Here is a 15000-nt window from a genome sequence, read left to right as displayed (position 1 = left end):
TCACCGGTTGTTATTGCTCTATACACAGCGTCACCGCTGAGGGATTATGCTAATTGCAGACGTGGACAGAGGCCTAGTCTTGGAGGTGGCAAGAGCTTTCCCTTCTACTGCTCAATTAGGTGCCACTCTATGCTAATGGCCCTCTTGAACTCACCTACACTGGGTGTTAGATTCCGTCTTGGTTTTTTTTTTTTTTTTTTACCCAGGATGTCTAGTAGTTTCCCAGCGATTGCTTACATATTAACCCCTTCGCCGCCAGTAGGGCCTGCAACACATTCCCCTGCAATGGTTTGCAAATCCATGTGGAAACGCAGAGGTTAAATTGCAGTGCCCCCTCCCGACGATCTGTTATATACGTAAATAATGCACAATATCATCAGTATAACCATAGGGTGTCATATATCAACTAACAAGTGATTTGCCACTCATCCAAACTACACAAGCTGTGTTTGATAAATAATGAAATGGAGAGATCTTTAGAGGCATATTACTTGGAGGAGGAGAAAAGGTGGCTGTAGTAGGTGTAGTAGTAATAGGTAACATTTCACTTCTGTTGGGTGTTACAGGTAACAGTTTAGCTATATTGTGGTTTGCCACTTTTTGATATACTCGAATTCCTTGTAGACGCATGAGTGCCACAGTGCTGTGATATGGCATCAGGCCTGTACAGCGCTCTCTGCAGGCTGACCCTATCACTAGCACGTCACTGAAGATCTCAAACGAAGAGTGTTAAGGCCACTGGTTATATAAAGGCGAATAGATGACAAGGGAGGTGTGAGCACCACCTGGCACATCCCTGCAGGATCCTGGGATGTTACATTGAAAGCACTAGCTCCAAGCGATTTGCTTTGAACACATATTAAAGCAGTTTGTTACAGGCCCATATTTGATTTATTTGACTGTGTATTTTGGTTAACTCAGCCAAATGTTCACCTTCCAAGCTCTAGCACTGGAGGTGTAAAGTAAACAGAGGCTGTGATCTCTGTCAGATAATCCGATTGATACTCTATGTAGGTAGGTAGGTAGGTAGGTATGTATGTCTACTTTATTATCTGAATGTAAATATAATAAATATTCTGTGAATATGATCCTTATGGCTTATGACTTCTTAATGTAAATTGCATTTCTCTGTATACCACTTGTCTAGTACAGGTTATACTGTACTTTTATGTAATATATTTTGTATATTAATTGGCTACATATTGTGTTGTCAAAGTATATGGTATTCGGAAATATATTTTCTTTGAAGTCATTCACTGCACAGAATCTAGATGTGCAAATCACACATGTTATCATACTATGTAAATAACTATATTATACTGCATGTGTATTCACAGTATATACATATGATAACAGAGTGATATTAAAATTTGTATACTTTGTACATAATATATTTGAATAGACTGAATCCTGATGTCATCACATATATACTCAGGGAGTTATCACTGCAGAGTTAATTAGCAAAACTTGTATATTATTATGAAAAGAAAAAAAACACCCTTAGTGTAACTTGTTACATTTATCGGAAGTCACTTCAGATTTCTGTAACCTACATAAAATCAATTTCTGGTGCTCTTTGATACAAACATGTACGTATGACCTAGTAAAATATACAAGACACCCTATTTGTGTTGTAATGTAGTATAGTGCTGCACATACATACCTCTTGCCGACAGAAGCCTATGGTGGTGACGTGTGGAGTTTGAGGAGTGTACCATCTTATCATCCTCTCCCTTATCAGACCATGAAGGCTCACAGACACCCCATGAGTGTAATTTATAGGATATTTTAGTGAATTAGGCTCCATAATGATTGCAAAGTGGATCTGGACAGATTTTACATTGAAACTATGATTTACAACACTGTACGAGGCCTGTCTCTAAGCATCAGGCTGGAGCACACTGAACCCTCACATTACTGCTTTCTTCTAGGTCTATACATAGCATTTGACTAAACTTTCTTATTTCGACAGTTTTCCACACTTTGCCCCCCATTCTGTGCCAAAACCAGATACCATAGATTATATAGCATATTAATCATTGCAATCTTGAACTTACCAGTTTAATAATCGTGTCCAATATATATCAAAAAGCAGCAGGAATGAACAGGAATCGGTGTCTGTAGGATTAAATTAATAAATGATGTTACAAATGCAAACAAGATAATACTTGCCCAGATACCCAATAGTAACATCTACAATACTTTGTAACTAGCTATGCCATCTTGCTGAATATGGCTAAATGATGCCACATAACTGTGAAACATTGAAATACACAATATTAAAGTGAATTAGTGATAAATGAACTTGTTAAGCAAATAGGAAAAAAGTCTGTGAGTGGACCAGTTCTGTAGGCTTAACCCATTTAACGGTCGAAACAAAGTTACAGCCTTGTTCCCATCTACACCATTACTCCGCTGTGAGCCCTGTACTATAGTCACCCAGTAAGAGGATCAACGCTCTGACAACACGAAAAGCTGCATATTGCAAATACTGTACTATGTTTTCAGCAACAGGTAAATTGAGGCCTTATAGAGTGAAGGTTAACACTTTATACTTAAGAATTCCAGCAATCACATGGTGTATACAGTGGCATGCTCTGTTATAAACGTAGTGATTTATATTCATTGTAGCAGACACGTTTTTCCAGTTCTTTTGTGTTGTGTCCCAGGGATATATACCAAATCCTATATGTATGTATATATATATATATATATATATATATATATAGATAGAGAGAGAGAGAGAGAGAGAGAGAGATCCTTTCAGCCTGTGAGTTGCTGGCCTTTAAATATTATTAGCACACTTTTTTTTTACTGTGTGTAAAAAAAAGCATTCACAAATCACTGTAACCTCGCAAAGCATCGGCCGATGGCTATATATCCTTTATTACACGTGGCCCTGGCATTAGGCCACAAAACACACATCAAGGCCAGTTAATTATTCATTTCCCGCTAGATTAGAGATAAAAACTTATTACTTATGAAAAACGATCTGATTTCTTAGACAGGAGATATTGCAGGATTATTGCAGCGCTTTACTATAGCCTCCCAATTAAACAACAAGCGTTTTAACAATACCACTTCAATTTGTAGTGGAGACATTATTATTTGTAACTAACATCTGCAACAATAACACACACACATCTATCTATCTATCTATCTACACACACACACACACACACACACACACACACACACACACACACACACACACACACACACACACACACACACGTGAATGTCTGGTATTAGTAATTACAACTCACCTGAAAAAGAAAGTTAAAGCATAGTATAAGCTAACCCTACAGTTGCATGTATAGCCTCTCCCGGGCTTCCACAGAGGTCACCTCTCCTACAGAGGACTCATTGCTGGTGAGTGGTGACCTTAGATTACTGGCAGATAGACTCATGTATCAGATGCAAAACACAGTTGGAAGAGGCAATCCAGAGATGGTCAGAGAAGTTAGATAGAGTTGCTCCTGTGTCTCGTTGGCAGGTTGTCCAGAGGATCACGGTGCCAGAAGTTTTGTGGGTGTTCTCTGCTCTTGGCTGTAGTTTTGCCGGATTGCTTTCATCTCTGAGGCCAGGACAATGTCTTAAGGTGGGTGAAAACCCGAATGATCTGTACTGAGTCCTGGAATGTGAGGAGGACAGGAGTGCAGATAAAATTCCAGCTTCTTGCAAGACCTGCTCTTCAAAGCGCTGCATCTGGTGGGAGCTGCAAATCCTCTTCTCTTCCTTTAAAGTGATAACCTGACTCTGCACTTTGCTGGAGGGTCTATGTGAAGGTGGGCTGGCTTACACCCACGCTCCATATTTATTCAACAATTCCTTGCTTTATCCCCCCCACTTCCACGAGGGATTTACAATCGTTATGAAGTGTCCACTTTTTGTTTGCTTGAAAAGTGGCTTAAAGGTAGAGGCATGTGTAAGGGCAAAGGCAACAAGATTCATGTCTTGGAATTCAAGTGCTATTTAACAAAAGTTGAGCAGGAGCCTTTTAAGTGAGACTACACCCCCGCCCACTGTTAGTCAATACTTGTTGAGCAAAGTGGTGAATTTTTACGTTTGTCATAAACATCACGTTAACGATCACTAGTATCAGGTATTTGCGTAACTTACAATATTATTATTCAATAGTTAACGATGCTTAAACACTTCTAACTTTTATACTATCTCCTCTATTCCGCAAGTTAATTGTTAACCAGACCAGAAGTCATTTTGACTGTTAATATTTAACTGAGTATCAATGTCCTTATTGTAAGATTGTTTCTTTGTAGGGTCTCTAACCCGAGGTCATACCCCTGACTATTATTAGCTCATGGAAAAAGACAAGGATTGACTAAAATTGCGTCGCTTCCTATTATTTTGGGACAATTAACGCCTCAACAGACACAGGTTTAGTACCAACTCTCTCTGTATTGGGTCGTTATAAGTGTGCATCTCCTAAAATATATGTATATACAGTTATCCGTTCCCGGGAGATATATATATATATATATATATATATATGTGTGTGTGTGTGTGTGTGTGTGTGTGTGTGTGTGTGTGTGTGTGTGTGTGTGTGAGAGAGAGAGAGCGTGTATACACACACACACACACACACACACACACACACACACACACACACACACACACACACACACACATATCTATACACACAACGGGAAATTGGGAACACTGCTAGGATAGTCCACTCTCTTCTACTAATTAGGCTCAGAGAAACATTCAGAGATGGGAAGCAACAAAAAGGTAGTTTAAATTTCCAACAAAAACGCCATTAATATCAATTTACTTCAATGAAAACTTTGTTTCTTCATCAACTTGATGATTTATGATAAAATCAATTACATTAAGGTCACCGAGGACCTTGTGGTTTGTCTCAGATTTCATTCCCTAGCAGATGAACCGCTTGGTAAAGATATTCGTTTTAGCTGTAGGCTAGAAGAGAATAATTCCGAGACAGGGAAATCTAATAGAAGACAATTTTCTGAGAAAATATCAAGCTTCGGTTTCAAGTTTTTGAGACATATAGATAGGTGTGTGTGTGTGTGTGTGTGTGTGTGTGTGTGTGTGTGTGTGTGTGTGTGTGTGTGTGTGTGTGTGTGTGTGTGTGTGTGTGTAGAGAGAGAGAAATAGAGAGAGATTGCACTCCAATCCATAATCTGCAAAATGTTATGTTTTCTGATTTGCTTGATTTCAAAATACAGACTGTCAGGATCTGCTTACTGTTCTAAATTAGATTAAAGCTCATGGTATATAGCTTCATAATAATAAATTATTGTCAACGAAATATAACCCGCAAGTGTATATGTGCATATGTGTGTATATGTGCATACGTGTATATGTGCATATGTGTGGGTATATGTGCATATATGCGTGTATATGTGCATACATATATACGCATGGAAATGCTCCTGTTCTAGGAAAAACCATGTAAGAAATTAAACAAAAAAAGGGAGCTTGGACCTCCCCCTTTTCTACACTGTAGCACTATGTTCTTCAATATCCGTTTGTCGAGCCTTTGTCAAGGTGACAACGTTAACGGAAATGGTGCTTGTAATTGGAAGCACAGGATAACTAAATGCAAAAACCATATGTCTGTCTCTGACATGCTTGGTGCACATTTGTACATATACCAAGCATCTTATTTCCTCCATTTTTCTCTTACAATCTATAAACCCCTTTTTCTAATTTTTCGTCTCTTTACTTTCATTCTCCCCATCTCTATTTGTCTCTCTTCACAGCACTCTCAGTTACCTCTCTTTCAGCCCACCTAGTCTCCCTCTTTCCTTGCAATTTATTTATTTATATATTTATATATATATATATATATATATATATATATACTCATATAAGTGTATATATATATACATATATATATATATATATATATATATATATGACTTTGTCTCAAATTTATTAAGACAGCATATAGCCCAAAATACGATTATTTTACATACCTAATCCTAGATAGATACATAGTTTCTTAATTACAAATGTGTTTATTAGACTTTATATAGAGTACTGTTGTATAGGTTAATTAGAAATAACATAAATATGAGTGAAAATACTTGCAATAAAGTACACAAGGATAGAGGGTAAAAATTATTATACACTTAACACATATTTCTTTTCACCGTATATGCCGAAAGCTGCGGTGAACTCTCGTGTTGCTATTGGTATATTATGTGAGCAAACTATTACAACAGTTTGCAGAATAGTAAATTATTAACTAGAGAAAAGCAGCTATTGTGCTGTGTCCCATAATGTAGCCCACAGTGGGCTATCTAACTACCTCTAGTACAACTTTGTCTGATTATATATCAAGAAACAGCCAAGATGCAGCTCTCACAACTTCATATTAATATTGTGATTAAAGATTAATAACTTGTTTATTTTATCTGAAGGATGTTCAGTTCAGAGCTAAAATGTATCAGTTGTAGAAATATATTCATTCTATCTATCTATCTATCTATCTATCTATCTATCTATCTATCTATCTATCTATCTATCTATTCTATCAATGTTTCTGGTTATTGATCTAATCTGTATATCTATCAATGTATATTTCGTTTTGTATAATCATATAAAAAGCATTGTACGCATTTGTACAGTTTCCCACAGCTATGTGATATATACTTTGGCGTGTAAAAGAAATAAAATACATGTGTATATAACAGTAATGAAGTTATCGTTTTCCACAGATTTCTGGAAACTGAATAAAGAGGAAGAAAAGTGCTACACGCACATATTAAACCCATGCGATACATTTAGAGGGCTAGAATAACACCTACACGTGATCTAATAGATATAATATGTATAACCATGGATTTAGGGATACTTTAGGAAATTGCAATAAAATAAATTAACACAGACATCTAACTTTCAAGTGCCTATGTAAATACATATTTGGATATGACTCCGTTGGTGATTATGATATGGCAGAGTGCTGATACATTGCTCTCTACTACCTTCGACCCAATATTGCTCTATTTAGCTATTTAATGGAAGATCTAAAAGTTTTCTTATTTGACTACAATTTACTTTACACATCAGCAGCCATTTCAATAAACAATATTACCGCAAGATTTCAGGCTGCCAGTTGCCTAAATAATACCGTGTCTATATATATATATATATATATATATATATATATATATATATATATATTGTGTGTGTGTGTGTGTGTGTATATATATATATATATATGTATATGTATATATATATATATATATATATATATATAAAGTTTACACTTGCTAGGATTCCACACCCATGCACTATAGTCATGTATTGCACCTGTTTCTGACTGTCTGCTCTGTGCAGGAGTGCTCTGCAGGTATGTCTCATATATACAAGTCTGCTTCTTTGTTGTGATTAATGAAATGACGATTGGATGTATATAGAGTAGATCTCAGGCCAGGTACTGACAGACACAAGGCAGAGGTAATGTTGCTGGTGGTACCTTAGTCCTCCTATTTATCCAGAGTACTTACTAGACTATTCTCTACAGATGCCTGTTTGCTGTCTGTTGTGTCGGTGTAATGGCTGAAATGTAAACTGTAATAGAGTACACAACATTAGCCCCACCCTTGCATACTTCCAGTGTTGTAATGTGAGACCCCAGGCTGGTAACGTCCCCATTAGCTGCCGCGTTATGGCAAATGATCCTGGATAGTGTTGGGAGGAAAGCTCTGAAATCTCCCTCCACATTTGAGAATCTCATCAGAGGCTGATCCTGAGAAATGATTCAGTGTGGACAGCATCATAAACAACACAACTCTCCCACAAACACACAATGGCATCAGCAGCACCGTGCTGACACCCCTATTGTCATAAATCAAGGGGATTGTATGGGAATAATCCTAAAAATACTGTCTGATCGGCTCTGTGGGTATAAACACACATAGCTCTGAGTGAGGACGAATGGGAGGAAATGAAGATCGCTATTTGTCACCATTTACGACAATAACATTAATAAGACACAATAAATTTACATGGACATAGACAGAGGGAATCCCTGCTACTTACAATAATCCAGCCCACGGTGTGGCTCTGATCCCACTTGTTTTATGCCAGCCTCCTGCTCTCCCTCTTTCTCCCTCTGCTCTCTTTCTCTGTATCTGCTATAGGCTGTTCTTTAAGGACAGTTGAATTTCACGTCAGACACAAGGAGACCATGTCTGCGATTTTCCTGACGAATACATATCTATCCAGCAACCCCTGCATTAATTATTTAATGAATCACGTGACAGGGAAGGGGAGGAGGGGGTCTCACTTCCATACACAGAGGACCACTGTGACCTTCCCCAAAAATACCCGGGTCCTCTCTATGAAAGGGACTGCTGGAATACCATGTAAAACATACATATATCTGGTCGTGTGACCTCTGTACATTGCATACACTACACGAGATCTATTTCATCCCAATACAGTATTCTGCTAAAGAAGAAATCCACACTAGTGTTGTTATCCACGCGCAAGTGTGTGTGTGTGTGTGTGTGTGTGTGTGTGTGTGTGTGTGTGTGTGTGTGTGTGTATTTATTTATTTTGTCTGTCTATCTATCTATCTATCTATCTATCTATCTATCCATCCATCCATCTATCTATCTATCTATCATATGTATGTACGAATGTGTGTGCAATATATATAGACCCCCACCACCACCTCCTCCACCACACACACACACACACACACACACACACACACACACACACACACACACACACACACACACACACACACACACACACATACTGTATATATAACTTAACCGTGGAATAATTAAAAGCAACTTCAGTAAATGATGCTCAATGTCTGTGCAGATACATAATTATTTGTTGTATGTGTAAGAGGGAAATATAGTTTCGGGCCATTGCCATATGTAAGATCTGTGCAGGTCTTATAAATGAATTGTAATATGCATTTAAATTAATTGTTTGACAGACTCATTTTAAATGAAATAACAAAATGACAGTATTTCTTATGAAAATAGTCAACACTTTTTTTTTTTTTCTTACTTTCTTTTTAAACCGCACATTGTCAAGGCAAAAATACAGACGTTTTGGTTAGGTCTTTAAAGCATTTTTTTTTTTTCGACAGATAAAAGGTAAGATTATCTAATGAGCAAAGGAGATTGATTTAGGAATTTAAACAAGCTGGTTTTATTGGGCATCATAAATCTGTCATTGAGGTGGGAGACTGGGAGAAATCTCTGAGCCTCAGCCTGGCTGTAGAACAATAGTGAATCTCACCATGCTATTCATTTTGTCTATCTCTTCTTCACACACCCCATTCTGTCCCTGGTTTTATCAGTAATATTGCTCGCCCGCAAGCACATACATAGACATTTTTTGGTTCGTAAAAAGTAACCCATCTCAATTCAAAATATATGCTGCATCTGAGATTCCTGATAGGAGAAATGCATACTACAGTAAATAAATGCAAACACATGCTAGAACAGTAATATATCAATAAATGTACTTATACTACTCATATGTGGATATTGGAAAGCGAGTCTGCATTTTTATCTATCTATCTATCTATCTATCTATCTATCTATCTATCTATCTATCTATCTATCTATCTGTTCTTTCTTTCTTTCTTTCTTTCTTTCTTTCTTTCTTTCTATCTCGCCTTTTAGTCAGTACTGAAGGGTGAAAGTGCATCAGGAAATTATTTGTAGGTGCAGTGCGTTCACCACAACATATATTATAGTTTTAGCTATAGTGACGGCTGCAGAAGGAATAGATTAAATGGATATCATGTAAGAGAGGACCGCATGGACTCACAACTTACAGAAAATGTGCTCATGAACAGATCGTCCCTCTAGAGATATGTATGAGTTTATATTTCAGTTGTACGCTATGTAGGAGATGTTAAAACACCGCTCTGTACAGCCTCCCAGAGGTCATAGGGTGTCCTGGGTCATTCTCTGCTTATTACACTAGTTTGCCCTGCAGATGAACCCGCAGCTCATTCCTTTCCACATTCTTGTCTCTCTACTTACATGTATATATATTTATTTAACTTAAAATCAGATCGAATCAGCCCAAAACAAGCTAACAGTAGCAAGCCCCTCCTGGGAGAATCACAAAAGCAAACTCAGTTGTTTTCCTAAAAAAATTCCATGTATTCTAATGTGTAATGTAGCGAGCTATAACAATTAGAATGTAGAAGATCAAATAGCAAATTACAAGGGGCTTTTTTGTTGTTGCAGCAAGCAAGCCTCCACTCACATGTGTATGTGAATGGAAGTTTAGGTATAAATACTGATATGCTAAATTGTATTATATATAGTAGATTGTACTGCTTGAAATATTATTTTTGAAATACATAGTACTAATATATATATATAAATATATATATATATATATATATATATATATATACACACATAAAATCTCCATATCTCCATATGTCCATGGATACCATGGATATATTATTTTTTTACATTAGATCATATGACAAAGAAAGTTGGGTAGTTTGTTGTTGAGTCTTAATAAATTTAAATCACGATCAAATAAACTTCAAAAGACTTATTTTTAAACACAGATAATTGACAGGAGGTACTAAAGAAATAAAATGCACGTTTGGCAGGGTTGTGTTACCTTGAGCGATCCAGGGATCTGTTCGCAAGACTTCTAATTTCCAATCCATGTTTGCACAACTTTTCCAATGTGTAAAGGAAAATAAATAAATAAACACAGTTGCCTTCTGACTTTCTCAGGAGAATCCAGGAGACGCCTTCACCTTTTTTTCTCCCAACAGACGGTCCACACAGATTTGCTATTGAATAACAAAGACAGGGAATAAGTTTTTTTTTTTTACTCGTGATTAATGATTTTTCTGTATAATTCTCACATTTTTCTTCGAATGTGCCTACAAATAATGCTTGTGAACTTTGCATTCAACTGAAAGAGCTGTCCATAGTGCATTCTGTTCCTGAAAAAGACCGTCTTTATATTGTTTTCACCAAGAGTAAATGAGAAATATATTGAGGGGCTGCAGACAGATAATATTATTTTTTTTCAATTACACAATAAAGGTCATGATTTTCCTAAAATTAAAATATTTTATATATTTCATGTGGGTATTTCATAAAAGATAACTCGATGTAATGGGTAGATTTTTATAATTTCAACAGAATAAAACTGTGCGTTTGTTTGTGTTTGTTTGCTTCTGTGTGTGAGTGTGTGTGTGTGTGTGTGTGTGTGTGTGTGTGTGTGTGTGTGTGTGTGTGTGTGTGTGTGTGTGTGTGTGTAAATATATATATATATATATAAAATGTATACACACACATATGCATAGTGACTTTTTATGATAATTTAATTCACTGTAACAGTCATTATACCCATAACAGCACTATAAACTTTGAAGTATAAGAATAAGTGCATACAATAAAAAAAATAAAATTGTATTTAGTCCAAGGCTGAAATTTGGTAAGAGAGAGAGAGAGAGAGAGAGAGAGAGAGAGAGAGAGAGAGAGAGAGAGAGAGAGAGAGAGAAAATGAAAATTAATACAAGGCCGTGTATCACAAAAGAACCCATTTGTCTTCTTGATTATCTATTTGCTTGTCAGAGTTTGAGCTATTGCAGTGGCCAAGCTCCTTTGTAATATAAAAACACACAGAAAAACCTGGAAACACCGAGAAACATCTGTGCAAAAAAAAAACAAACCCTCATTAATACATTAAATGCAGAGGCTGATTTTGAGTTTGAGACCTCTTTCACCAACGATTGAAGGGTGTCTCAAGTTTAAACTAAACTTTCAGCTTCACTTAAGTACTATTTGCCATCTGATACTGCGAGGCATGTAATGGTGTTATAGTGAGTATGAACAAATACAACTGTAAAGTATCAGTACTTACAGTACTAATAAGCTCTCCTATAAGCACTAATTACTCACAGGAGACCAGGTTGACAATTAAGCACAGTATAACACACAAACACACATCCAAGTGAGGGAAAAAATATTTATTTGTATTCTATTTACAATGAGCAAGATTAGATCCCAATGCAAAGTCACTGTTGAGAAACTATTGCTTTACATGATGTTTCCGTTCCTTTGTTTGCCTTGTCCCTTAATATGAATCTCTGCATTTAAATACATGTAGGATTAATTGGAATATCAGATGGAGTTTATAAATGTTTCACCCTTCAGGTCACCATTTATTATGTTACAGACTTCTATATATGAGAGCGAATATTTTAAAAATCTAGGTGTTTACAATTCCCTACTGAGTGCTAAGTATAAAGATGGAAAGCACCAGCTATTGAAGAACAATAATATTAACACAAATGTGCCTGTCTCCTCCAGTCCTGGCAATGTACATGTAACTAGTATTGTGCATGGGTGTCAGAACCGACAGTGAAGGTCCTGCTGTATCACAAAGGCAGAGAAAATACAGTTCTGCCAGAAGAAGGAGCCTCATTTATTAAAGTGAACGTCGGTTCTGTCAAGCGAGGTTCATCCTTTGTACCGCAGTGTAAACATGACAAATGGGCCAGGGTTTGGCGTGATTAAAGATGAAACATAGATCTATCTTCTCCAGATCTGAAATCTATCTACAGACTTCTCCTGAATGAGGCAAGGAACAAAGTCAAGTCTGCTTCCCCTTGGCACAGGCTTCCTTTAAATAAATAACGAAAATGTCTAGTTTCATATAAGATATTTTGTTTAGAAAAAAAAAAAATCAGCTAGAGGCTTTTTAAGGCCCTGTCGGGGAGCTGTTGCCCTGAATCTGGGAACCCCCAGTCACTTGGAGGCTTGAAGAGTTGTTAGACCTTATTTTGGTATTTGGAAGTTTATGATCTTTTTTCCACTTCATTCTCCTATTTTGGAACCATATCTTGATCTGACGCTCAGAAAGGCGCAGTGTGTGCGCAATCTCTACTCTGCGTCTGCGGGTCAGATAGCGGTTATAATGAAACTCCTTTTCCAGCTCCAGTACTTGCTGCCTGGTGTAGGCTGTGCGGGAGCGCTTGGGTTCTCCCCCAGAATAAGTAGCACTGACTGCAAGAAAATCACAAACAAAACATTCGCTGTTATTGGAGGCTGTGGAAGCCCTTTACAGTTAATTATCAAGCATACACAAGTCAGTGTTGTGAAATTAAGTGTTTGTCTATCCCCAAACAATAAATTATACACAAGCTTTTCCTTAAACCTCGTTACATATTCCTGGTTGTTACATGCAAGCTATGTAACTTTTTTTTTTTTTTTTTTACAGCCCCAAGTTAAAGTGACAGGATGCAGTGAAAGTTTACCCAATCTGCTACTTAAACACAAATTAGAACAAAACATAAAAACGTAATGTAGGAAGGCCCACAGTACATAAAAGGGATTTGGAGAAATTTGAGGAGGATGGTAAACTCTACTTCAAAGGCAGTTGGCCAAGTAAAGCAATAAAATTTTATGGAGGATGTAATTATACTGCCCTGCAAACAGGAGATCGTAAATTTAAAAGGACACACAATTTCCAAGTGTTGGGTTAGTTGAGAGCTGAGACAACTGGTACACTTACCAGTAGCTATGTGCACCTTCTTCATCCAGGGATACACAACTGGGTCCTGGGAGGAGGGTTCTGTGGGTTTATGGTCTAAGGACATTCGGCTGCAGGACGGAGGTGACCCAGGGACGGTGGTTTGACACTGATGCTTTTCTTCAGGGAGCAGTGCAGCTTGGGGATGAGTCCGGGGAGATAACATGGAAGACTGGCGTCCGGAGCCCAGACAGGAGTAGTGCTGACTGGTGCAGGCAGTTCGGGGGGAGGTCACCCCATGCTGGAAGCTGTTTTCTCTCTTCTGGTTGCAGAAATACGCTGGAGAATGGCTAGGAAGGTAATCATTGTGGGAGTATTCCTCGCACGGTGGAAATTTGGGGTCCACATAACTGGAGCTGATCAAAAACGAACTCATGGCCATTTATTTGTTTGAATTGCACCCAAAACCCATGTACAATTTATTCCTGTAGCCCTAGTCGTTTTCCTGTTTCGTAAAACCCTCCTACTTACTGTCAAGTGAACAAAGTTGGGTTTCCATGTGACACCGGGAGCCAATAGAATTGTTCCCAGCATCCTTGGATAAGTAAACGTGCTCCATAAAGCAAGACACGCCAGTCAGGTCATCTCTTCCCAGTAACAAATTGCGCACCCCACGGAATGTATTTCGGGGCCCTAGTATGTTATATAAACGTGCAAACTAAACTGTAATGCGCCCACGCTCCCATAATTAGCTTTCGTCAATCCAATGTAGTATATCTGTTCGTTAGAACTATTAAGCACTAATATTTCATGTAAAACATGCAAAATAAATAAATGAAATAAATGATAATTGTAAAAGATATTGTGGCTGCAACTGACGCACTGCTTTGGCTTGTTCCTGCAGACGGGTTTGCAGAGAGAACTGGCAGAGACAAATGCCTCTTACTTTGGATCGATAGAAAATTCATCAACTAATTCGGGATACTTGCTTTACTAAATTCTATTTAGGCACATTATTAAATTGCCTATTTCAAGAGTAAGCAATGGGAACACAGTTGCTACAAATAGAACGAATGTGCAGTACAACTAATAACTTCCTGACGAATAAAAAGTGCAAGCATCACATTCATATATATTCTTTCTCATTACAGATAAATAAGATTAATTGTAATACTATAATTATCGGTTTAAAGCAGTGTAAACATACACATTTTATTCAGGCTACCAGCAAAACAGTAAAAAATAAAATGATAAACTGAACATTAATAGCGAATATCACAAAACAAATGACGGATTGAAAATCAAGAATTGTCCATTTGCTCAAATTCTGTCCCATTGCGTCTGTAGCGTATATGTCAACTGCATATCCCCCCAGACACGAATTTGTGAAATTACTGTCTTCACACAAATTCGGATCTACAGGGTACATACAGAAGACAGACATATCTCCTTATTTCTTCCTGTCTGTTCCAGGGTGGGGCAATACAAGTGAATCCCATTTTCTGCACATCACAC

At 37.4% G+C, this 15000-nt stretch overlaps 2 protein-coding genes across 5 annotated transcripts in view; both read right to left on the bottom strand.

Annotated features, from left to right (window-relative positions):
- The window catches only part of HOXB3 (homeobox B3), a 23025-nt gene that overhangs the window by 6203 nt on the left and 1822 nt on the right, over positions 1 to 15000 (bottom strand). Inside the window, exons 2-3 of one of the 4 annotated variants that reach the window (XM_063959606.1) lie at positions 10615 to 10792; positions 2058 to 2118 (exon numbers count right to left, since the gene is read on the bottom strand). The gene's annotated coding sequence lies outside the window, so the exon portion shown is untranslated. Of the gene's footprint in view, positions 152 to 2057; positions 2119 to 3266; positions 3723 to 8034; positions 8118 to 10614; positions 10793 to 15000 lie in introns of those variants that run through there. The other 3 variants (XM_063959608.1, XM_063959607.1, XM_063959609.1) reach the window with 3 other exon arrangements.
- Positions 11966 to 13985, bottom strand: HOXB4 (homeobox B4). The gene is made up of 2 exons (XM_063959605.1): positions 13528 to 13985; positions 11966 to 13019 (listed from the first exon to the last, which is right to left on the bottom strand). Exons 1-2 carry the CDS (start codon positions 13925 to 13927, stop codon positions 12715 to 12717), a joined length of 705 nt encoding a protein of 234 aa, XP_063815675.1. The 5' UTR covers positions 13928 to 13985; the 3' UTR covers positions 11966 to 12714.

This window comes from Pseudophryne corroboree, chromosome 3 (assembly GCF_028390025.1).
Source record: "Pseudophryne corroboree isolate aPseCor3 chromosome 3, aPseCor3.hap2, whole genome shotgun sequence".
Taxonomy (NCBI): domain Eukaryota; kingdom Metazoa; phylum Chordata; class Amphibia; order Anura; family Myobatrachidae; genus Pseudophryne; species Pseudophryne corroboree.
Note: the sequence above shows the minus strand (reverse complement) of the source record. Positions and strands in the feature narration are given on the sequence as shown.

Bases quoted from the DNA above. Each gene is read 5' to 3' on its own strand.
- HOXB4 (XM_063959605.1), bottom strand. From the start codon at position 13,927: ATGGCCATGAGTTCGTTTTTGATCAGCTCCAGTTATGTGGACCCCAAA. The intron at 13,020-13,527 runs GTAAGTGTACCA...ATTTTCTTGCAG, and splicing joins GAAGGTGCACATAGCTACTG to TCAGTGCTACTTATTCTGGG.